This window comes from Prinia subflava, chromosome 14, assembly GCF_021018805.1.
Source record: "Prinia subflava isolate CZ2003 ecotype Zambia chromosome 14, Cam_Psub_1.2, whole genome shotgun sequence".
Taxonomy (NCBI): Eukaryota; Metazoa; Chordata; class Aves; order Passeriformes; family Cisticolidae; genus Prinia; species Prinia subflava.
Window position 1 is genome coordinate 20,711,596 of NC_086260.1, and position 25,382 is coordinate 20,736,977.

Consider the following 25,382-nt stretch of genomic DNA (forward strand, 5'->3'; position numbering starts at 1 on the left):
TCATAACTGCTTAAGGAGATACTGCATGAATGTTTTGATTTATCTTTGTTACTTTTCTTTCTGAAGTTTCTGATGCTTGAACTCTGTGGCCTCAGCAAAAAGGTGTCTGGATAGTGGACCATAAAGCATATAGCTGAGCCCTGGCATGCCTAGGTCACAGTAAGCCTGGTTGTACTTGCCCTTCTGCATTCTTGCTCCTGTTGTGTCTCAATGCCTCCTTAGGTGCACCAAAGCAGTTGCCATTAATTCTAGCATGCAAGTTGCTCTTAAAGGATCCAAAATGCTTGTCAGAGCTCCCAGCCTGGCTGGGGCTTTGAAGATCAGGTTCCACAAGTCCTGTATGGTAGAAGTGCATAGGTGATCCTTCTGGCAGCATTTGTTTGCTTCTTATTCTGAGCTGTTGAATGTCAAATGTTTCACAAACCTTCCTGAAAAAAGTAATCTCTTCTGTGCTGTGCCTAAAATCTCAAGTCCTTTGCAGCTTATACTGTACCCCAGGCAGTGTTAAGCCACAAAATACAGAATGGAGTCAACTTGTGATTCCCTGTAAGCAGGCTTGGAAGACTTTATAAAATGCTTTGTGCTTTGCAGCTGATGAGAAATGGTAATTGAAGGGGCTACATAGACCTGCTTTTACCTGTAGACTTTGCAATGTGCCAGAAGCTGGATGCCTCATGCAGGAGGGATGACAGCAGATTCCAGTAACGCTTCTCCTGGCCCTCAGGCCTTTCAGGAAGCAGCTGCCCAAGGCTACCCACTGCTCACTCAGGATAGAGCTGCACAGTGTGAATGCCCATTTGTGCCTCAAGGACCTGGGAAGTGTTCTTCATTTCCAACAGCAGTATGACATTGAAGCCTGAACTTACAATTAATATAAAGTTCACTAAAATGGCTTGCTGTTCTTCTAAACATTCTCATATCAACCAAAGAGTAGTTAATGACAGCACTGATTATTTTATAGTGGTCTGATACCTTTCTGCTCTTAATATTCTTTTTTAGTTACTAGTCTTTGAGCAAAATATCTTTAAACTTCAAAAAGCTGCAGTTCCATGTCTGCTTGAGACCACCTAAGTATGGTTGTGAACAGATTTGATGCCCAGCTAAGGAAATTCAAAACCTTCATAGTGCTTAAATTTTCTGGTTTGCATTCCTTAGGACCAAGAGGGCAAGCCCAAGAGAGTGGACATTCATGACAACAAGGATGGCACTTACACGGTCACCTATGTCCCTGACAAAACAGGCCGCTATATGATTGGTGTTAAGTATGGTGGAGATGATATCCCGGCCTCTCCCTATCGGATCCGAGCGTCTCCAGCTGGGGATGCCAGCAAGTGTTTGGCCACAGGTGAGTATTTGCCTCTTCTCTTTGTTGTTGTTTGTTCTGGGTGTAAAGCTGCCTTCTGAGCATGGTACAATAGATGTGATGGATGTAGAAGACATGCTTGAGACTTGTGTAGTCTGGCTGCTCTTTCAGAAGAAGTGTTCCTAAAAATAAAGAAGTGTCCCCCCTGTGGGTGAGCAGGGATCTCTTGCAGGCCCTAGCAAAATCTGTCAGACTGCCTGGGCTGTTATAAACAGCTAGATGCAACTGTCTGATGCTTGATGCTTATTTTGGCATCAATAAATCTAGCTGAAAACTTCAGTGAGGTTGAATTAAAAATAGCGCATATGTGTGTGTCCACAGCATTATGCTCCTTGCACAGTAAGCATTGTGAGAAGCTTTTCATTGCAAGCTACAACAGATTTAATTCTGAGGATGTAATTAACTGGTCATGTGCTTCCATATTAGCAAGGCTTATTCAGACTGGGTGTTATTAGTGGGGGTTTCTGCCACTTTTTCTGTCTGGTCAAGATTGGCCTGGGTCTGAGCAGACTTTTGGGAAGGAGAGAACCTAAAGACTATGACTCAAAAAAGTCATTGCCTTGTTGTAGGGGACTGCAGATTTTTTGCTGTAGGAGCACACAGATTTTAAGGATGGGTGTTCATCATGTGGCTTTGGGCTGGTCATCGTGTCGTGCTCTGACCTCCCAGGAAGCTGTGGCAGGGAGCAGAAGTGACAGAAACTAGTTACAAGAATACTACTAAACATTAAGTCCCTTGATTGTAGAATAAAAAAATAAAGTAGGCAAGGCCAAATTGAACAGGGAAACCTAATCTGTAGTTGTAGATCTGTGAGAGTGTGTGGGCATTGTGCTGGACCTGTTAGAGTGTACCTGAGGCCTCTCTAGGAGCTGGCTACTTTCAAGTTGTTTTAAACAGAAATACTTTCCTGACACAATGGAAGAAAAAGAGATATCCTCTTTGCCTCAAATTTTGTTTAAAAGATGCCTTAATGGGTAAATCTGATACTCTTCCAAGTAACTCAAGTCACAAACTAGTCAAAGTAACTGAGATGGAAATTACTGCCAGATACCCACTGAAATTTCCCATTTCCAAAAAGTGCTTCTGATTCAGTGCTGTAAAGCTGAAACACAATCACCATAGGAGTAAGTGCTGAAATACTGCCAAGGTATTAAACCAACAAGTTCGTTGCCACTTGAAAATGAGCCATTTACCTGGAAACAAGTGAGGGTCAGAAGCAGGAGTATTCAATATGTACTACTGCAAATAAGACATAATAGTTCTCATTTAAACACAGTGTGCTTCAAGCTAGATCTGATTACCACAATTTTGGCATTGTTGCATGATGTTCTTTTTTTGGGATGTGTGGCAGAACAGTGGAAAATCGTTTGTGGATAATGGTGGAGGAAATGTGGCCATGGCTGCTACTGTGCCCTTTTGTAGCTGCTTGTACAGGGAGGTTTATGTTAAAGCAGTGCAGCCAAGTTGCTGGCAGAAGAAAGCGCCTTTGGCTGTGCATAAAGAAGTAGGATGATAAGAGTAAGGGTTAAGGCATTGTTTTCTTCAAACTTGGCTTTTTTCGTCTCTGTTCCCATTCAGCCTTTCTGATTGCAGAGGAGAAGGAGAACTGGTAGCCAGGTCTTGCATACTGCTGTGCTGACCAATTTTACAAATGTCCCTTGTTGTACATCTGCTCCCAAAACCACATCTGTGGCTCCCTGGGACCAATGTCTTGGTGCCATTATCCCCAGGCACCTCACAGGTGATCTGCCTGGGAAAACTGTCCTGTGAACACCTTCTGTCATGAAAATTTCCTTGTAGGTCCTGGAATTGCACCCACTGTGAAGACTGGTGAGGAGGTTGGTTTTGTGGTAGACGCCAAATCAGCAGGGAAGGGAAAAGTGACATGTACCGTCCTCACGCCAGATGGGACAGAAGCTGAAGCAGATGTTGTTGAAAATGAGGATGGGACTTACGATATCTTCTACACTGCTGCCAAACCAGGAACTTACGTGATTTATGTCCGCTTTGGTGGGGTGGACATTCCCAACAGTCCTTTCACTGTCATGGTAAGCCAGTTCTGCTCCCGAAGTACCTCCCACTCAGATTTCTGCTGCCATGTTTTATTTAGCAATAGGTTAACTATGTGTAAATGTTTGTTCAGGTGTTGATTAGACTAGCAAGAGCTAATGATTCCTTGTTCCTTGCAGGGCTTATTTTGAGCAGTCAATATAGTTAAGTGAAGTGGTATAGAAACCATCAGAGGATGAAGACTTGGCTTTTCTGAAGAAATTTGTTTTTCAGTTCCTGACTATGTAGTTCTTTATCTAAATGATGTCAGGGTGGTTGTAAGCAGCTTCTACAACTAATTATGTGGCCATTGTCAGAGACAGTGCTCTGCCTTCTCTTGTCTCCCACTTTTTATTAAGTTGATCCCAAAATAAGGAACGGTCTGCTGACAGATTCCAGGGAAGCACACTATTAGCTCACACTTAAAAATTATTTCTAAGTGCTAGTTAAACTGTTATAGCCAAATTCCCCCTCCTTCTAATTCCAATTCCATTTCTTCCTTCCACTGTGCAATTCTCCACATTTAGCAAACAATACCCCAGGCCCCCCAAGAAGCAGACTAAGTACCTCTCAGGCTTCACAGAAGCCCTTCTTGTGAAGAACATTGCTCTTGTGTTGGCAAAACAATTCCTGGTCCTGTAATCTCAGCCAAAGCAGCCTCTGGTGCATCTTGGTCCCTGAAATCACGGGATTGTATTTGTACTGAGTCCAGATGGAGCTCGCGGGCGAGTCTCCAGGGCCAGCAGTTCTGGCTCTTCCTACCTGTCAGCCTAGCAGATTGCTACGGGTGTCTGAAGATTTCCTTGAGAGATATTACTCCCTTGGTCACTGGTCAAGGTTCACCACAGGAAATGCCTCTTGAGGTCAGGGAGCCCATCCTGGCCAGCCAAAATTCCCACTTCCTAGCTGACTGATACAGTATGTGTTTGACTTCGGTGTTTCAGCTGGGGATAAAGAACACTGAAACAGCAGCATTTCTGTTTTGCGTTGGTTTTCTTAGTGGAGTCCATCCATGCAGAAATTTCCAGTGAGTTATCTCATTAGGGTGGTTTGCAGTGGTGTAAACGGGCAGGAGGGCTGGAGTGGCTGAGCCTAAGGGAGCTGCTTGCGTGGGTGTCAGTCCCGGCCATTTGTGTTGGGTTAATGGGAGAGATGGAAATTTGCAAGTCGTGCTCTTTGCGTGCCTGGTGAGAAGAGTGGCTGCGCCCAGGGAAAACACATTTGGCATCTTGACAAAGTCGTCCCAGCTGTGAATCAGAGGAATGGCTTTGCTGCTAGGGCTGGACATGGGCTGGGTCATTCACCCAAGTGCATGAGCCAGAGCAGCCTTACCACAGCAGCTGGCTCCCCTGCCTCCCAGCTGGTATGTCATGCTGCGCAGCGCTCAGGGACTCTCATCTTCGGTTTAAACCTTTCCCTTCCCTCATTGAGGGAATATCCTCACTGGATATTCAATTCCACCAGTGTTCAGGCACAGCTTTCTGCTTCCTTCCCAAGCGTCCAACAGCAGCACATACTGGCTTTGTCCCTTTGCTGTGCCACTGGTGGCTTCCTCCAGTGCCTGCGAATAGGGTCAGTTTCCCAGCTTCCCTGACTGGATCTGGGTCTTTGCTATGGCAAGAGGAGTGCGAGGGACTACACTATGGGAGGAAAGTGTTGAACTGGAAGGAAGCAGCGTGTTCTGAACTGTGGAAGATAGGAATGCCTCCATGCCAGAATAACATCTAATAAAAACTAACCTGCCTCTACCCCTGCCCAGGCTGTAGATGCAGATGATGTCGCCGCACAGTTGCAGGAGCCAGCGGGCGCTTCCCCCCCCGGATTCCGCCCTTGGGTACACAATTTTTACATTTTTCAGCTCCCCATCTGTGTTCCATTTCAGATGACAGCCTGTTTCTTGGGACTGCTTGATTGCTGTGGTCATTGTGTTCATTCTTTCTGTTTCATCAATTGTTCTTGGGATCCAGACCTTGTTTTTTCTTTGCTGCTTGAAGGGAATCTCCAAAAAACTCATGTAAAAAAATGAAGAGGATCATTGCACCCACAGCTTCCACTTGTGAAATGTCTGCTGTTGGCAAAAGCACCCTGCGTGCACTGCTTTGTTTTCCCAGTAAAATCACAGTGTCTTGAGTTCGGAGTCACATTGTGAAACTTGTTTCTTTTGTCCATTTTGTGTTGCAATCTTTCTGCCCCATTTAAAAATCACTTTCTCTTCCAGGCCTTAAGCAACTAAAACCTTTCAGATGGAGCCACTTTGGGTCTTGTGTGCACTACATTGTCTTTCATCCCTTTGTGTTCCATTTTTATCTCTTTGTTTTTTCCAGCATGTCTTCCATCTGTGCCGTGTTTGATTTGCTCTGCTCTGTGGTGTGGTGTTATAAAAGAGAGCTTGGCCGGACACTGCTCTGGTTGAGCTCAGTCCTTGGCTAGCTGCATTAATCACTGCACACACTTTTCTGCTTGTGCTTGCAGGGGAGGTGCTCATTTGGTTCTACCAGCCATTTTGAAGTGACTCATGTTTTTGCTTGCTTTAGGTTACAGAAGAAGCTTATGTCCCTGTTGGAGACATGAACGGCATGGGGTTCAGGCCCTTTGATATGGTTATACCATTTGCTGTAAGGAAAGGAGAAATAACAGGTACCTGGAGTGCCTCTCAGGGAGATTTATTCTTTTTGTTAGTGTGTTTATCCGTTTGCAGCTAGCAGACTGGGTGGTCTAGACCACAGTGTGCGTAGGAGGGCTTGTATCCTGCCAGCAACGTAGCTGTTTAATTTCACATTGAGTGGCACCCACTGAGGACGAGTAGGATATGCCCCTTCAATGGTTTAAGTGAGGATTCCTGGTGTTGCTGTGGCCTTCAGTGCTAGTCTGTGAGCTACTGCACTGTAGGGCCTGTTTATGCTTTTTCCCTTCTGGAGCAGCTACATGCATCCTTAATAAGCTCCATCATTTCTTTTCTGCAGATGCTATAAAGCAGTTAATTCTGCATTCCTGCTACATACCTTCTCCAAAGCAGGTGACCCCTCTTCTACATGTCTGGCAGCTGAGAGCATTGCTCCAGTAGCACCCTGGTTGCACTAAGCTCCTGCACGCAAGGCCTATGTCTTCTCTGCCCTCTAGCTCAGCAATCCCACCCCAAGCTCTGGCCTTTCCCAGCTTGAAGGAACAGTCAGTCTTTCCTTTTCAAAAGTGCAGCAGAAGAGGGAGCATCTTGCTACAAGGTAGATCAGTACGTTTTATGCGGCTTGTTATGAAAAGCTCCGTAGCTGCAGCAAACAGCCCTGCCTGTAGAGTTTGTAAGGTCACAGGACCATTTGCCAGATGACTACCACTGCCTTGTATTCATGTAGCTTAAGTAGAAAACATGTCTGGTTAGTGTTCCCATTAGTCTCTTATTTGTGCCTGTGGGTAAGGAATTTAACAATTTAAAATGCTTGTTTAAAATGGCTAGACAATTCTCTGTGGGTGGGAGAAGGGAAGCGGGCAGCTTGTCCTTCTGTAACTCCCATGGTGGCCTTTTGTAGGTGAAGTACACATGCCCTCTGGAAAGACAGATACACCAGATATCGTGGATAACAAAGATGGCACAGTAACAGTGAAATATGCTCCTACTGAGGTTGGACTGCATGAAATGCACATAAAATACATGGGAAATCACATCCCAGGTAAGTCTGACAAAACAGGCAATGCAAATCTGAGTGCAGAGTCCTGCTGACACATCTGCTGTCTGGTGAGGTTCTATAGCTGGATTGTACATGCTCTGGAAAGATCTGCTCAGGATATTTTACTGTTCAGCAGCCCTTTCTCTGCAAGCAGTCCAGAGAGAACTAAAGCAAAGAAGTGCCAGCACATATGAGCTTCCATTGTGGTTTAATCATACCAGCCAGGCTTAAAATGGATTTTGGTTTTGGGAAACTAGCTTTTGAGGCATTTTATTATGAAGAAGAAACATACCATTTTTTAACTACTAGATTTTCAGGCTGAAATTAACTGCCGTGGTGCTTAACAAAACTACTGGTTACAGTGTGTGTTTATCCTTAAAACTGCATTGGCAAAAATCTCAAAACTGTGGAGAGAACTGATTGGCTAAAATACTGTAGTTAGTCTTTACATCTGATTGCAATAAAATAAAACACACATGCATATTATGCTTCTTCCTGGCTGCTTCGTAACAAACAGAAATCACTGCCTTTCATTCCATTTCTTTTCTTTTGTCCTTGCTTCACCATCTCCCCAGTGGAAGCTCTGCCTCGCCTGGAGGCCATGGCTGCCCTGTGGTTTTCCAGGCATGCTGGCTTTGAGGGGCTGGGCAGAAAGGGGTGGACCTGTAAGAGGATGTGTAGACATGAGACAATGTCTTCAGCACTGTCTGAGAGGGACTGCTGGTTCTGTTCATACAGAAACACAGGATAACTTAGGCTGAAGTAGGGAGCTCAGTGATGCGATGCATGGTGCTGCTTCAGTCCCTTCTGCACTTCATGGATATAGCACCCCCATAGGTGCTGACCTGTCTGATGTATTGGTTCACTAAGGCCTTTACCCTGTGCTGGGATAGAAAGATGATGTGCCATAATGCTTCCTTCATGAAGATTGTCATGAATCAAGTTTTTGTCTCAGCTGCAAAATCTAACTTTGGGCTGAAGAGCTATCTGTGCCATTTTTTGAAACCATTATTGGTTGTTGGTGACTGTACTTTTTGTACTTGTGCACCAGCTTAGCTAATCTGAGGCTGGCAAATACATTTTTGGATACCCTTCAAATTTGCTAGTTCAGGTTCATTGAGTCAATGTGCTGTGCTAGTTCCTAATTCTGGGCTACCAAAATTCAGAATCAGTGCCTGAACGGAAAGCCTTCTTCTGAGTCATGTTCTGATTTAATGTGCTAAAACTAAACTTGGAATGAACAAGACCCTTTACAACATCCTTTAAGCTTATCTCTGGTAACTAGAGTAACACTTACTCTTCCATGAATGAATGTGGCACAAATTGTAGAAAAGTGGCTTTTGAGGATAGAAATGGAGGCTTATTTGGTTAAGTGCATTACAGTCACAATAAGGTTTTTCAGATACCATGTAATGAGAAGGGCATTCAAGAACATGGGTATCAGTTCTTGTAGTCCAGACCACTCATCCTTAAAAGTGATTCTTTTTGGTTTTTCCCCTTTAGAGAGTCCTCTGCAGTTCTATGTCAATTACCCCAACAGCGGCAGTGTCTCTGCTTATGGGCCTGGCCTCATTTATGGGGTTGCGAATAAACCAGCAATTTTCACTATTGTCACAGAAGATGCAGGAGAGGGTAAGTCAGTTCTTTAAACCCATCCTACCCTAAATAAGGAATTTCTTGGTAGTGTAATGCTCATAGGCTTTAATTTTACATTCATCTGTCCAACTATATATCTCTGATGTGACACAAATGACTTATGCAAATATCAGGCTGTAACTTGGAGTAAAAACTGGTTTATTGCCCCTTCTTGAGAGCAGTAGATGTACCTTGTGGTATAGGGTGCAAATTATTTGTTTAATTAAAAATAATCTGAAAGCAGCTTAAATGTAGTGGATGATGACTGGGTGGGGAATCACTGTTAGGTAAATCTAAAGACTGAATAGAACTGTCGCCTTAGTGGATTGGTCTGAGCTGGTTTTGCTGCTGTCCTTTGAAAATATGCATTTAAGCTCCATTTTCAGTACAAGGTACTGGATATTTCTGTCTGGACCAAATTTTTGGACCTGGTGTTCACAAAGATTTACAGAAGTGCCACTTTACTTTTTTCCTAGGTGGGCTGGACTTGGCTATTGAAGGACCTTCAAAAGCAGAGATCAGTTGCATTGATAACAAAGATGGGACATGCACAGTCACATACCTGCCTACTCTGCCTGGAAACTACAGCATCCTGGTCAAATACAATGACAAACACATTCCAGGCAGTCCATTCACAGCCAAGATCACAGGTATAAAGTTTAAACTTCTGGAAGCACATCATATTAAAAATTAACCTCGGATAGCATGGGGAACCTGGTTTGTGGCAGGAATGTGAAGTCCTCTGACTTGTTCTGCACTTAACCTTGTAATGTTTTGTGACTTGTTTCTCTTTATGTGTTCAGATGATAACAGAAGACGGTCTCAGGTTAAGCTTGGTTCTGCTGCTGACTTCATGTTGGACATCAATGAGACTGATCTCAGTCTTCTAACAGCCAGTATTAAAGCCCCATCTGGTCGTGATGAGCCTTGTCTTCTGAAGAGGCTGGCCAATAACCACATTGGTAAGCTCTGAGAGATTACTATGATAGCCTTTACTCCTGTTTCCTTTGCTGTGTAAAATTACTGACTTCTGTGCTCGTTCCCAGAAGAGTGTTGTCCAACCAAGTAGTTGATAGTGTTTGCTACAGTTGTCCAAAGACAGAAAAGTATGAAGAATGGCCTCTTGTCTTAGCTTGCATGTGACATACCAGGTTGCAATTGAAGTGGGTTTTGTCAGCTTATATGAGTGGCCTTGTGGTCCACTTGAGAGCAACACTTCAAGATGAGTAAAAAGAGTGCTCTCCCAGTATTTCATTTCTTGGTGTGATTAAGGCATTTAAATCAAGTATAACATGAACAAAAACTGAATAAATTTCTCACTTTTCTCTGCTTTGTAGGCATCTCATTCATTCCACGGGAAGTAGGAGAACATCTGGTTAGCATCAAGAAAAATGGGAGCCATGTACCAAACAGCCCTGTAACAATCATGGTGGTCCAGTCTGAGATTGGGGATGCCAGACGGGCAAGAGTTTTTGGACGTGGCTTGGTAGAGGGACGAACCTTTGAAATGTGTGACTTCATTGTAGACACAAGAGATGCTGGTTAGTTCTCTCACAAAGGGACCATGAGATGCTATTGAGTCTACATGAGAGCTCTTTCTCCCTGAGCATGTGAGCTGCAAAGCAGCAGCTGCTATTAAACACAGTCATTATTATCAGTTATTAACCACAGACAGTGCTATTAACTTAGAATATGCTTTGCAAGGTCTTTGTTATAACCAACAGGGACTGTCACTGGGGGTGGTGCTGGCTCTAGTATCATTTGGTATACAGCAAGAAGGAAATGAGGAAGATACTTACTTCCCTGTTGGTTTAATGTGGAGCCTTGGATAACTTTTTAGCTTAGTAGATAACTTTTCAACATTATTGAAAAAGAAGGGATATAGTCAGAGAATTTTAGTTGCCTCAGACTGATTAGGAGTACAGAAATGCCATTAAGGCATCATGCAACTCCCATGTGCCCATTATGATACAGACATACCAACTTGCGCCTGCTATGGGTTTGGACTATTTTATGTAGAGAGCAGAGATTTGGAAATTTGAGGCTAACTTATCCGTATTGTAGGTTATGGTGGGATCTCCCTGGCAGTTGAAGGACCCAGCAAGGTAGAGATCCAAACTGAAGATCTAGAAGATGGAACTTGCAAAGTGTCCTATTTTCCAACTGTACCTGGTGTCTACATTGTGTCCACTAAATTTGCAGACGAACATATTCCAGGTAAGCAGAAGTGTTGGGCAAATTTTTGATTAGTACAACAGAAGTCTTATCTGTCTGGAACTGTGGGTGGGCTGTGTGATCTGACTTAAACCGTAAGTCCCAAAGATTTGAGGAGGCTGTTCTCAAGCAGCAAGCATCCAAAACTGTCCTGGTTATGTGGGTGTGTTGGACTTGGGCCTGACTGTTAGTTGGGTATAAAAGTTCCCCTATGATCCCCTACAAGTCAGAGGAAGCTTTTATTTCTGCCCTCAGTGGCATGTGTAATAAGCAGAGGAGGAATGACTAGCTATGATACTTACAGGCAGCCCATTTAGTGTGAAGATCAGTGGTGAAGGAAGAGTTAAGGAGAGTATCACACGAACAAGACGGGCTCCCTCTGTTGCAACAGTAGGAAGCATATGTGATCTGAACCTAAAAATCCCAGGTAAGCAACAACATCCTTATCCCCAAAACTACAGCTTGCACTTGTGTAGCATGGGGTACTTGAAGCAGGGAGCATACGAACTTCAGTTTTGTAAAGATATGCTCATATTAACATAGCTTAGGGAAGAAACACTGGTAATATGTCTTTTCAAACAGTTAAAAATAAGCATAACCATGATCAACACATGGAGAAATAAATTCTGGTGAGGCCTTAATTTAATTTATTTTGTGTACAGCAGGCTGGAGAATGGGCTGCACAGCTTACTCTAGCACCAAGGTTTTAAGATCATGTTGGCTGTTCAATGTTTGTACCGCTGTCTGGAAACTCTGAATCGTGTAGGCCAGGCTTAGCTGGCTGCACTTATCCAGCCATTTCATCTGCCTCTGTAGCACCTGGGAAGCTGCAGCTGGCCAGGTTTTCTGCTCAGAAGCACACAACTGAGCATCTGTGTGCCTCTTCTGTTATTTGTACTGGGTAATCACTTGAGCTCAGGTCTGGCTTCCAAAACCCTTCGTCACTTTCTAATATGCATTTTTTTATTTTCTTCTTGCTAGAAATTGATTGTGCTGATATGACAGCTCAGGTAACCAGTCCCTCTGGGAGAAACTTCGATGCTGAAATTGTTGAGTGTGACAAAAACACCTACTGTGTCCGCTTTGTGCCACAAGAAATGGGGGTCCACACTGTGGATGTCAAATACAAAGGGCAGCCGGTGCCAGGCAGCCCCTTCCAGTTCACCGTGGGGCCACTGGGCGAGGGAGGAGCCCATAAAGTGAGAGCTGGAGGCCCAGGGCTGGAGCGTGGAGAGACAGGTGTTCCAGGTGAGTTCTCTGCTCTCAGTAGGCTCCAGAAGCTGCTGTGTGCAGGTCTGCAGTGCAGTGTTTTGGCTAACAGGAGCCTCCTGGAGAAACTGCTAAACAGTATCTCCCTGGGTGGTGGGATGAGCTACCATTTTTCCAATATACTCATGTGGAACTTTACAGTCTATTAGGAGGAAGCTGCAACCCAGCAATAGCAGCAAACTTACTCTTGTGTGTGCTCTCATGTGCTTCAACAGCTGAGTTCAGCATATGGACACGGGAAGCTGGAGCTGGAGGGCTGTCTATTGCTGTAGAAGGCCCAAGTAAAGCAGAAATCACCTTTGATGACCACAAAGATGGATCTTGTGGTGCATCATATATAGTTCAAGAGCCAGGTATGTCCTGAGACCAAATCACATGGAAACAACACTGATCGTGACTTTCAAAGAAACTAAGGACACTCATTGCTTCTCTTCTCTCTGCAGGCAACTATGAGGTGTCCATAAAATTTAATGATGACCACATTCCTGAAAGCCCCTACCTGGTTCCTGTCATCGCCCCCTCTGATGATGCTCGCAGGCTCACTGTCACTAGTCTTCAGGTGAGACATAAGGAAACATCTCTACAACTTACCACAGAGACTGATTTCGCCCTTGTTCTCCAAAACCAAAGTAGTTGTCCCTTCTTCTTAGTCATAGCCTTGTCTTGGTTGTTTCTTGTTTTCAAGCTCAGCTTGCAGCCAGAGAGATTTTTGACAGCTGGCCCCTGGGTAACTCTGGCTCACCAGAGTTCAAAGGCAGAATGCTCAGTTGAGTGTGTTACAAGTGATAACACTTGGGAATTACAAATAAAAGGCTCTAGAAATAGCATTGGAGGAACTAAGACATGTTTCTCATTAGCTAGGGAAAGGACAAGGAGAACTGAAATTTAAAGGTGACCCATTAGTGATCATGCTGGTACCAAGTTCCTCATTTGGCATGTGCATGAAGAGCTGCATTTCCATGGGTGAGGTAGCGCAGGGCTGCATAGCTAGGACATCACTGCAGCCTGGCCAGGTAGACAGATGTGGCCCCACCATGAGGTCAGGGTGCACATTTGCTCTGGCTGATGTCACAAAACCACAGAGTCACAGCTCAGATGATACATGAAAAGTAGTGAATCTCAGAGTGAATCACATCTTTGTAGCTAGTCTGGGCTCGTCTGGTAACCTCACCATATAATTTGTGTATGTGTGTGGTTACAGGCATTAAAATAGAAGTAACATTAAAGGCCTGACTGAAATCTCGAAAGCCAGAAGTTTGGATGTGAGACTGAGAATCTGTGTCTAAATATACTCTGCCTCAGTCCTCCTTGAGTGGTGATTAGTACTTCAGTTAAGGCTTTTTTTTTGTTATGTCCTAGCTGTGATCCCCAAGAGTTTGCCTGGGCTGCAGGAATTCTGCACCTCAGCTGTATAAATGTAAATGTGTAAATCATGACAGCCTGATCCGATAGTATCTCTTCTAACCAGGAGTTACAAGGGTGTAATTAGTCACTGTGGTATTGATGTTTGCCTTGTGTTTCATTTAAAGACTCTTTGACAGGAATACTTGCTTCAGTTAAGTCCTGGAGAGGCAGATAAAGCTGAGTGTTCTGTAACAGAGTCCATTGTGCAGCATCAGCCTCCACTAAACCCAGATCAGGGACTTGTTTATACGTTTTACCTCAGTTCTACTCAGTTGCATTTATTTCTCTCTTCAGGATTTAGTTGAAAACAAAATGAGGTAAAGTATGTTAAGTGTGAGATATTACTGCTGGATAGCTGCATGGGCTGTGCTGGTCGAGGACTACTGTGGCTCAGATGTGGAGCTGCCTCGCTGTTCACCAATGGCCTGACAGCACCACAACATCTGGTTTCGTGTTTTAAGTTACTTTCTCATGTTTGAGACATCTTGCGGTGGTGTTCTAAATGCAGCCTCTTGTGGCAAATATAAACATGCATATTACTCTTTCAGGCATTTGGATTATCAGAGGCTTTTCTCTGAATGAATCTGGCATGAATGAATGAGGTGAAAATGGAGCTATAGCTTAAGCATCCTTTAAATCAAGTGCCTGAATACCGAGGACTGACCTCGGTGATAATGGGTGACTAGTATTGTAAACATGCCTCTCCTGGATGTGATGCAATCATCTGGCTTCCAAAAACAGTCTTGTTACCATGGGAAAAGTCAGCCTAGCCAATGTGGGTGACTCCTGAATCAGCCATTTCCTAAGAGGGAGAGAGCTTCTGATTTGAGAGTTATTGCAAGTCACAACTTCATGCCTTTTGTTAAAATCTGAAAAATCCTCATGGTGAAGTGGTTGTTTCCCTGCCACAAATCTGGTGCTGTCTGAAATGAAAGTTTGAATTTGATAATCTGACTGTTGCATTCTCAGGAGTCTGGATTAAAAGTTAATCAGCCAGCATCCTTTGCTATAAGGCTGAACGGGGCAAAGGGCAAGATCGATGCTAAAGTCCACAGCCCCTCCGGAGCTGTTGAAGAGTGCCATGTGTCTGAGCTGGAGCCAGGTGAGCACAGCTTGATGATGATCAAAACAATTGCATGACCTCCCAAGCACTTACTGCCACAGAGGAAATTCAGTTCCTTTGACTTACAAATAATGTGTCCCAGGGATGAGCATGTTGCTTGGAAAACAACTTTTTGGTGTCAAGAGTTGTTCAATCAGGGTTATGTCCATGTTTTTCCATGAAGTGACTGAACCCCAGCTTGTGTAAGATAGAAGTATTTAAGTCTTGGCTTGCCAGTGAATGTACAGTGACATTAGTAATAAATATGATGTGGTTATTGAATTTAACCAGGGAAGAAGTTTATTTCTCAAAGCTATGCTTCAATCTTTGACTAATAGTTTATTTTTAAGTCACACTCACTCCTTCACATGAAATGTCAAGAAAACTGTCTATAAGTAAACACTACAGAAAGCTCAATACCTGTTTCAGCAATGAGCTTTTCTTTTTCACTCAAAGTCTGTATGGGTTATGGTCTGTACTGTGAACAGACAGCAGCTGTCCAGCTGGAGGAGATCAGTCTCACCTCTGAGTTAACATGCAATCAAAAATGTGAAATATCAGCAAATTGCTAAATGACTTAATTTGATGAAGGTGTGGTGTCAAAGCAGCACACTCAGCTCACTGGTAAGATTTGGCTTGCTCTGACCAGCTGATTTTCTTCTACACACAGCTCTCTCAGCTGCCAACAGATTTGGGTATAATTCCGTTTTCATGTTTATTGCATGAGTGAGGCAAATAAGTCTCAGATGACAGCTGAGATCAAGTCCTAGTGAACAAGGTGAAAAACCAAGCTGTAATACCTTCTGTGATAAATACAGCATTTTCTTGCTTAAATACAAGTTTAGCAGCTCGTGTAGCTGAGTTCACTTAAACTGGGACCAAAATACGTCAAAGGCTTTTAGAAGCTCAGATTGCTAATCAGCCCTGCGTTTGGTTTAATTGGTGGTTTAAGGTTGGACTGTTGCCTCTGATTTGTCAGAAGAGCCCCTTTTCCGTTGCAGATAAATACGCTGTTCGGTTCATCCCTCATGAGAATGGCATCCACTCCATCGATGTGAAGTTCAATGGGAGCCATGTGGTGGGCAGCCCTTTCAAAGTCCGCGTGGGTGAGCCTGGCCAGGCGGGCAACCCTGCCCTTGTCATGGCCTATGGATCCGGCCTGGAGAGTGGCACCACGGGTAATCCTTCTCCTACAAACCTGTTTGCACTTGGGCTCTGAGACATACAGAACCTATTTCTAGGCATACTTTTACATGACTTCACCTGCTAAGGCAGCTGAACTAACCCGAATTCTCTGCTGACCTGAGTGCAGGCTAATTTTGCTTTCTAGCATGCTCCTCATGTCTTATAACTATGACTCACAAGTCTGCAGCCTATACTGAGCCTTAACAAACTTAAACCTTCTGTAAATCAGCAACTGCAAGATGCATTCACTGCACTACTGGTTAGCAGCTGGACTACAGCTCTGCTGGTTAGCTTATCTCCACATCGGTGGTCTCTCAAGCTCCAGAGATGCTCTGGCTCTCTTCCACACATGAACATGACATCTGCATTGGCTGTCTAGAGATGAAGGAATCTCATTTAACTTGTGTTAATTAAATGGGTATGAGGGTGTACCCTGTTACCTTCCTTTTGGTGCTTGCACCTCTAAGAAATCTCAAGTGAAATGTAGTAGGATATGTAAACCCTAGGGGGAAGGTGGGTTGTTCTGTTGGTAGTGTGCCATGCATGCTCCAGATGCAGCATGAACAATTTCTTCTTAGAAATCTGATACTTCATTGTCTGCTGTGGCTGCCTCATCTGACAGTTCTCGACTCAAGAATGTAGGGTTTCGGGTTTGTTTTTTCATTTCTATGTTTTTTTGCACTCAGTAAGTATGAAAACATTCCCGGATATGCACTTTGATTTATTTGAGTTCTTGCTTGGGCCACACACACAGGCCAGAGTAAAATGATTATTTTTCTCTCCCTTTGTTGTCTAAGGGAATAGCTAGTTAATTTTATCCTATCCACTGCTGTCTCCTGTGGATTCCATTTCATACCTTTTTTCTCCCTGTGGAAAAAAAAAAGTACTGCAGTTATTCAGTCAAAGTTTCTGCTGTTCTAAAGGAACCAAGCAGTTGGTTTTGGAAACCTGCAGATACACTCTATAAAATAAAGACGTCGCTTGAGCTCCTTTAATAGGTGGAAACAAAAGCACTCATTAATACCAGCCAGTGATGCATCAGGGACTGAGGAATATTTCTTCATCTATAAAGGCTCTTGAGGTTGTTTTTAATCTAAATAGACTGTTCAATTTCAGCAAAGCTGCTCTGTGTCCCATTGTTGAATCCTCGCCATTGCCAAAAGCGCAACGACGTGGGAGCTGCTGAGCAGCGTTTCAGAACAATGACCCAGTGTAGGGGTTTCACTGGCTGAGCACCTGAATCATCCCCCTGGGAGGGCTGAGCGTCTGCAGCCTCCAACAATGCAAGCCTTCATCTGGAGCACAGGAAAAAGCAGTGCCTCTGGAGCAAGAGCTCTTAGCAAGAAGCTCTGACGCTTGCTGGCTCTGAGAATTAACTTCTCTCTAGTTGAGCAGGGCAATTCGGGCTGATGCCTGACCTCCCGGGGCGGCGGTGCCAGGGGGATGGGCTGCTGGAGCACTGGAAGAGATGGCACAATCCTCTGTGGGATCTGGGCTCTTCCAGCATTGCAACACAGCAGCCTCTTTTGTGGGGAGGCTAGAAACTTCTTAGTCCCACGTCTGCATGCTTCCATCACAGCAGCAGTAAACTTTCCCATGGCCATCCTGGTTTTGAACGAGCCCGAGCACTTTATTCCTCCTCAACAGTGTCTCATGTAACAGCCCAAAGATCATAAATATTTGACGCCAGAGATTGACAGTAAATTGTTTGGGGTCTGAAAGCCTTACTTAATTTTTTCTTGTGTTGCTGGCATTGTGTCATTGGCTTAGTATTAGCAGCAATAATTCAGCTGTGTTAACCAGATGCTGTACTTAAAAAAGCTTTTGTTTCCACAAACTGCCTGCAGTGCTGTTGTGAGCACTTCAAACACCCGTCTCCTCCAGGCCATCTCCTGCCCCTTGTATTTCCTGCTTTCTTGTGGGCTCTTCACTGCTGATTTGCAGTCCAGGCAGCGAGACAGCTGTGGGCTTCCCCCAAACTTAGCCATGCTGGAGCTGTATGGGTATGCACTCTGATGCCCAGCAGAAAAGCTCTTGTTTTCTCTCTAATCCAGTTTTTTGATACCAAATTACATTCATTTGAGTCCTGAAGGGCTCTCATGACCCCTTCTTCCACATAGTCACATAACCTAACTGGAGGAGGGAGCAGGATGGAGCTGGGGAGGCTGCCAGGAGTGCAGAGCTCCATTTGGGCTGGCCTGTGCAAGGCTGCTGGGGTAGATGTCCCTCCCTGCCTCCAGCCCTGGGCAGACTGATCTTGCACCGAATTACCCTTTATTTAATACCTGAGGCTGTGTGTGTAACGTCGGGTGTGAGGAAGAGTGTGTCTCACTGTGCTACATCTTTCTAGGACTGCAGTCGGAGTTTTTCATTAACACGACCAAGGCTGGTCCAGGTACCCTCTCTGTTACAATTGAAGGGCCATCAAAGGTGAAAATGGACTGCCAGGAAACTCCAGAAGGTTACAAAGTCATGTACACACCCATGGCTCCAGGAAACTATTTAATTGGAGTTAAATATGGTGGACCTAACCACATAGTGGGCAGCCCTTTCAAGGCAAAGGTTACAGGTAAAAAGCTAACTAGTATTTACTCTGTGCCTGAAGCAGATCATGTCATTCAGTAAAAACATCCTTCCGAGACAATGTGGTGTTCTGGTCTAGATGCCCAAAACCATGAGAAGCAAAACATTTCTTTCCATCACCTCCAAAGCCTAGATGAGAGGTCTCAGGAGCAGCTACAAAAGCAGTAGTCATGGAGCTTGGCAGCTTGACTCAGTGATGGGCCCATAAAATAGATCTATGGGGTTATATTAAGTCCCGATCTAGTGCTAGGGTCTTGCATGGGTAACAGGGAAATATTACTTATTTACCCATTTCTCCCTACCCTCAAAGCCTGAAACCTGCTTACCTGTAGCATGTGTTGCCTCTCTTAGTCTCATTTTGATGCAGGTATCACCTAGCCAAAGGTCAGTAATGTCTGGGAGGCATCTAGGTGAAGTGAGGAAGGGTAGTTTAGGAAGCCTGTTCTCTCTCCAGCACTGTGTTTAGGCACAGGCTGAAGCTCATCTTTACTGCTGCCCCTGAACTTGTGAACCCTCTTGCAGTGCCTGTAGCGTAGTGATGTTCTCGAGAGAGGGTGGCAGGGACTGTGCTCCCCCAGGCTGGAACATGCTCTGCTTTCAAAATGGGTTATTGCAAAATTTTACCTGCTTTTCTGCCAACTCAAGTCATTTTTGGCATTTGGTGATTGGAGCACAATTAACTCTTCTTAAGCAACCTGCTTTGCTTAATGAATCCTGAAGTTCCTGTTGTCCTTTAGCTGCTTAAGAGCTCTGGGATGGGATTGTTGCCAGCAGTGCTTGAAGATGTCAGCTTAAAAACGCAAGTAGGAAATAGTTCCTCTCCAAAAATGCAATTTGGATGCAGAATGCATGCTAGTCATTAGGAGAGTTTCAAAACATCCTTGTGAATGCCTTTCAGATGGGGTGAATCTGAATGTCAAAAACCTTTTCTATTTCCAGGGCAGCGACTGGTTAGCCCAGGCAGTGCCAATGAAACCTCTTCCATCCTTGTAGAGTCAGTGACAAGGTCATCAACCGAAACTTGCTATAGTGCCATTCCCAAATCCACCTCAGATGCCAGCAAAGTGGTTTCCCGAGGAGCAGGACTCTTCAAGGCTTTTGTGGGTCAGAAAAGCTCCTTCTCTGTGGATTGCAGCAAAGCAGGTATGGATACAGGAACCAGATTGATGTTCAGGGTTGGTGGTTTAGCTGGGCATTTTTTTCCCTAAACCAGCTTGCAGAGTTAAAATTCAGAGCTTGAGGTAATAATCTGGTACTAAAGAAAAATGCTAAATACTATACTGTGCTCAGCCAAGTCAGTCCTAATACAGAAGCCGTAAAGATGCTATTTCCTCTCCAAATGGCTTCGTCTGAGCCAGGTGCACCTGAAAGAACCACAGAGTTATGGCATGAGAACAAACAGGTTGCTGAACTTAAGCAACCCTTGTGGTGCATTGTAGCATGTAATGCACAGTGTTCCTGTAACCTTTTGATGGTCGTCATCATCATCTGGGAGCTCTGAAGTGGACGGATTACAAGCCAGCTGTGTCAACTGGCCCCTGCTATTAAGTTCTAAGGACTTGTAAAGCAATACCAGCTTGTTTTCACAGGCAGCATGGATGGCTCCTGTGCTCTACTTAGATAGTGGTAACCTGTAGTTAGATAGTGGTAACCTGTCAGGTCTGGCAAATAGCACAGATAAACCCTCACCTCTATGAGGTTGAAAGCTTTTTAATATAAAATCCCTTCTTATACTAAATTAATCTGAGGTATGGCTCAGCTACCAGTCTGTGAATTAAAATAACAAAATCCATATGTTACAGAGCCAATATATTACAGTAGAACCATGCTGCCTTGTTTAAGCTCAGGGATATTAACAGTTGTGTGTTTTGCTGTAGGTTCCAACATGCTGTTAGTTGGCGTCCATGGTCCTACAATACCGTGCGAAGAGGTGTCCATCAAGCATTTGGGCAGCCACCAGTACAACGTCACTTATGTCGTCAAGGAAAGGGGGGACTATGTGCTGGCAGTGAAGTGGGGTGATGAGCACATTCCTGGGAGTCCCTTCCATGTCACCGTTCCATAAATGTGCTGTCAGGTGGTCTCTGCATTCGCAGTTGAGATATAGGGTTGTACTGGGTGCAGTCGTGTTGCAAAATGCAGTTTCTAGATACACACGGCTCACATTTCAATAGTCAGACATAAACTCTGTAGCTGTTTTTACAAGCATTTCACTTCTATCCTACTTACCAACCTAATGTCAATTTATTTAATATCTCCTCGAATTATACCTTTGTAGTACTGTCCAGGTCACTGTTAATGTTTGGAGAATCATGTGGACGACTAGACACTAATTTCCTTTGTGGATGTTAAAGACTTCAGATGTTAATTGAAAACTGGAATTTGTCTTTGTAATTGGGTATCTTAACTACTGATTTTATCTGACTGGAGACATGACACTTTAGTTATGGAATATGACTTGGGCTGTCCCCAGTTCAAATTCTTTTCTGTAAAGAAATGAGGTAAAACTGGTACTATAATAGGTGCCTTTGTATACTTGATCAATTTTAATGCTTAACATTATAAAAAGCTACTATAAGTAGCTTTGCCACTCAAATTTAAAATGTTTCTGAAAATGCTTTGCTAATGGTTTACATTTAGAAAAAGATTGTCTTTTACAGCAAACCAAAAGCAGACTGAAAATTACTTCTTGTAAGCTTTCGGCCTCTCTGTGTTAATGCTTTGTAACTCTAGAGACAGGTAGCTTTTTGGCTAGTAATGCGTTTTTTAATGAGCTTGGGATGCTGGTGATGTTTCTGTAACTTTACAGGTAACTCCCCCACACTCTTTTCAATTTAAGAACAAGCCCTGGGTTGGTTGGGTTAATAAAGCCCCTGAACTTGCCAAGCCAGGCATGACTGTCACTTGTGTGACCCAGAGTCGCTGCAGTTCAGAGCATCATGGTGTGTTGAGAAGATGACCAGTGGTTTCCCTGGAGGCTGCAGGGCAGGCCAGTGGCTGAGATGGGGCAAAGAAGCCATCCTGGGAATGGGACCAAATCTGCAGTGGGACACAGGATGGGTCTGTGAAGTTACCAGTAATAGCAATACCAATAATAGCAATATAAATGAACAAACCCCTCTTTGGCACAAGGTGTTTTATTGTGTCTAAGTCCAAGGACATGCCTGAAGCAACTCATCTCTCCTGAAATCCCTTTCGAGCTGCATCAGGTGTTGCTGCTGAGGGTTAGGGAGTTGAAACTTCCTTGTAACTTGTCTGTTTGTCCTGGATTACTCCATACTGCTTCCCAGGTGCATATCTGAATTGCTGTCAGCTGCTTGGGCTTTAGTAAACTCTCCTGATGAGATCAAACTCTGCTATTTGGAGAAGATAGGATTTGTTGAAAACCTGTTGAGATGTCACTGTCCATCAGGAGAAGTTCATGCTTACAGTTCTGAATTATGTGTGGATGTACTACTCTCCAGCACAGTTACAGAGAAAAAAAGGAAGGCTGGGGTTTTTTTACTGTGCTTTTTTTGTGCCTTAATGTGAAATGCTCACTACATTGTCAACTAGAAAGTAAAAACAAAATAAACTGGAATGAAATGCAGGATTGTAAAATTGTATCTTATAACTTATTAAATAGAAGTGTTTGCTTCATTAAAATGTGCATGTTAAAAACAACATCGGATTCTTTTCATATGTAGTCAGTGAAGTTCAGACTGAAACTACACCACACAGCAGCTTCAGGCAGACCAAATAGCCTATGGGCTGTGCAGCTAGCCGTGAAAATTTGGGCAGAACCTCAACATCATTAATTTTTTCCCCTGAAACCATTTTTTTTTCTTTAAAACAAAATGGTAGAAGTGTAAGGGCATTATGCCAGATGGCATAAATGTGCAGGGTGCAATGGTTATGGTGTGGATGGAGCATTACACAGCTGTGCTGGTTTGCCCTTGTGCAGACCCTAGGCATGGGGGCAGTGCTGTGTCCCCGGAGCTGCCATCTGGGCTGTGATCCCGAGGCACTCCCAGCACCTGCTGATCCCCCGCCCCCGGGATCCCTGGGGTTGTTTGCAGAAGGTGTCTCCCTGCACCTGGGGCCAGCACCTCCAGGCACAGCCATGGAAACCAGCAGATGTTTTCCCAAACACTCTACTGCTGAAGGCCTGGTGAAACCTGAGATGCAGTGGCTGCCAAGGACTTTCCTGCCCCAGGCTTATCAGATTATTTCCTTTTTATAGTTAACTGTGTTTTATTAGCCTTGTGGTAGGTACCTCAGTGGGAGCCTCCTGTTCGATGTGTTTAAAAAAAACAAACCTGGATACAGCTGTTGGTGTGAGTAAACCTTGAGAGCATCTCACGTGTGTAACTCCTATACCACAGTCCACCCTGTGCTTGTCCAGCCTTCTCTTGCCTGTTGCCCCTTGCTTAAGTTTAATGACACCAGCTGAAATTAGAGGAGTTGTCTGTGAAGTGGATGGACTCTGGTTGCTATTGTGGCTGGAGTTAACTCCAGTAAAAACTGAGCTCTGCTGCAAGTGACCAACTCTGCCTGGCCTGGGCATTGACAGCTGTGGACTGGCCACAAAAATAACCTTGCTAAGGACAGCAAGCATGCCGTGGTGGTGGTGAGAAGAGCTTGGCAGGGTTTTGGGCAACAACATTCAGCTACCTCCAGGAGCTCTGCCAACTGAGGACTGACTGTGTTGGGCACAGGCAGTGCTTTGGGGGACATTCTGCTCTGCTTTTGGCATTTTGACAAAGGTTTCTAAGTCCAGTGGGTACATTAGCAGGCAGCTGTGGGGCTGGGGGGTGTCGTGTATGGGTTACTAGTGTCTCAGTGCCTCCTGCTGGGCAGACTTGCAATGGTACAGGATGCACTTTCTTCAGCCTAGGAAGAGGACTAGCATCACTTTTTTGCCTTTACTAATTTGGTTGAACTTAAGTTCTTTTTGTTTATAATCTCTCTCCTTGGTGGTGGTTTGCAGTAGGATTTGGCCACTTAGTACCTGTGAGTCCAACTGGGAACTTCATCCTTCCTCAGCTGGCCTGAGCTGTCCTGTGAGCACTGCATTAGATCTGGCAGTGCCCTGGTAGCCAGCTGGAGTCCTGCCTGCTGCTGACCAGTGACTCAGGGCAGCCCCAAGGCAGGACATTGCTACATGGGAACACATGCTGGGACCCATATGAGAGGTTCACTGGGTATTTTGGTGGGTGGAGGAAAGTAAGTCCCTGCAGCACAGCAGTTACCATGGGGTGGTAACTCCAGAGCATTCCAGCCCCCTGCCTGGTAATGATGGGGTGCATTTGTACATCTCAATGGGCAAAGGGAAGGGGTCCTTGGAGGTGATGTCCTGGAGCTCCTCACAACCCGTGCACACAGCCTGTCCTCGTCCTGCAGCTCAAGTCTGCCCTGTAACCATCCCTGAAGCCAAGCTGTGCTTGTTCCTGCCATATCTTGGGATCTTGCTGATTGCCCACTGGCCTTCTCCTTTGGTTTGGGGAGCTGTTGGAATTCCCTCTTCAGAGCCCTCTGGCTGTCCATGGCCTTGGCTCTGTGTTTCTGATGGCCGTGTCTGCAGCCAGCATGGCAAATACCTCTATACTGGGGTGTTGCTCAAAACTGAGAATTGCATTTTGCCTTGTGCAGCTGTATCTCTAATAAATTAAATACATGCATTTAAATTATTTTAATAACTTTAATTAGTTTAAATATTTAATATTTTAAAATTATTAAAATATACTATTTATTTTAATAATTCAACTTTTTGTCTTTACATGATTAATATTTACTTTAACTCTTTATATAATTAATCCTTGAATATATACACACACACATATATATATATGTATGTATGTAAAGGTGTTCCAGTACACTTAATAATTTTTTATCCGTGTTGCTGCAGTGGTCAGTCTCCAGGCCTAGGTCTGTACAGAGCACTTAGTGTGTCCAAGCTGCATCTCCCTTCATCTCCAAAATGCCCTGACCTGCTCTGACATCAGCCAGGCACATTGACAATGTGGGTGCTAGTGCTGTTGCTTAGTAGGGCTCTGGATTTGGTCAGATTATGCAAACCCTGTAATTACTTTTCCCCTAATTGTCTGTTGAAAGTGAGATTGTGAAATTTCTAACAGAAACTGCTTTTTTTCTCTACTCACTTTTAGCTTCTGTATTTATTTATTTTAAACTTATTGGACTGTTTTTTCTAATTAGTTTTTTTTACTCCACATTGAAATGTACTTGCAGTGCAGACAGTGCACTTTTTTCACCCGAAAAAAAAGGGAACAAACTATGTATCAATCATATGGAAAAGCCTATCCAAGGTGATTACAGACATCACTTGACAGAAACTGGGATGGTGTTGCCTGAAACTTTATTCAGGGAATGGCACAAAGCTTTTTTACACAGTGTTTTTTATTTGTTTGAGGAAAGACTCTTTCCATTTGTTATTACGACAGCTGGCTGTGCTATGCTCTCCTATGAGCCAAATGAAACTGGTTGCCCAGTTTGTCCTCTGCCACGTCAGGGACAGCTCTGGCACCCAAGGGATGGGGCTTTGCAAAGCTGCTGGCAACATCCCCAGGTTTATCTGTGCTTTGTGCCAACTTGGAGGATTTTTTTTTCTTATTTATTACATCTCCTGTCCAGCAGAAAGGAGTGTTTGGAATTTTGGTGCTGATAGCAGTGGTGCAGAGTATGCAATGGAGCACCCAGCCTTGCTGGAACTAAACCCACTAGGTACCTGAACATTTCAACATTAACTCTCAAACTCCCAAACTCCTCTAAACAAATGCTTACTTTTAAAAGTATTTTTTCTTTGTGTTACAGTAACTTAGATATATTTGCATCCCAGGTGCCGTATCTTCAAAGCTCCATCTGAGCTGAAAATACAGCAGGGAAGGCTACAGCATTTTTGTCCTCCACAACCTTCAGT

General features: G+C 44.2%; 1 protein-coding gene across 3 annotated transcripts in view; it reads left to right on the forward strand.

The window, feature by feature from the left end:
* Positions 1-22,129, forward strand: part of FLNB (filamin B) — a 72,157-nt gene extending 50,028 nt beyond the window's left edge. Inside the window, exons 28-46 of one of the 3 annotated variants that reach the window (XM_063411872.1) lie at positions 1,156-1,345; positions 3,164-3,411; positions 5,172-5,246; positions 5,947-6,049; positions 6,937-7,077; positions 8,578-8,706; positions 9,186-9,359; positions 9,513-9,671; positions 10,047-10,250; positions 10,774-10,926; positions 11,228-11,350; positions 11,905-12,171; positions 12,408-12,545; positions 12,636-12,751; positions 14,566-14,698; positions 15,700-15,876; positions 18,234-18,452; positions 19,406-19,609; positions 20,344-22,129. In XM_063411872.1, coding sequence (XP_063267942.1) covers positions 1,156-1,345; positions 3,164-3,411; positions 5,172-5,246; positions 5,947-6,049; positions 6,937-7,077; positions 8,578-8,706; positions 9,186-9,359; positions 9,513-9,671; positions 10,047-10,250; positions 10,774-10,926; positions 11,228-11,350; positions 11,905-12,171; positions 12,408-12,545; positions 12,636-12,751; positions 14,566-14,698; positions 15,700-15,876; positions 18,234-18,452; positions 19,406-19,609; positions 20,344-20,531 — 3,141 coding nt within the window. In that variant the 3' untranslated portion in view covers positions 20,532-22,129. The remainder of the gene's footprint in view (positions 1-1,155; positions 1,346-3,163; positions 3,412-5,171; positions 5,247-5,946; positions 6,050-6,936; positions 7,078-8,577; positions 8,707-9,185; positions 9,360-9,512; positions 9,672-10,046; positions 10,251-10,773; positions 10,927-11,227; positions 11,351-11,904; positions 12,172-12,407; positions 12,546-12,635; positions 12,752-14,565; positions 14,699-15,699; positions 15,877-18,233; positions 18,453-19,405; positions 19,610-20,343) is intronic. The other 2 variants (XM_063411874.1, XM_063411873.1) reach the window with 2 other exon arrangements.
* Positions 22,130-25,382: the final 3,253 nt, after the last annotated feature.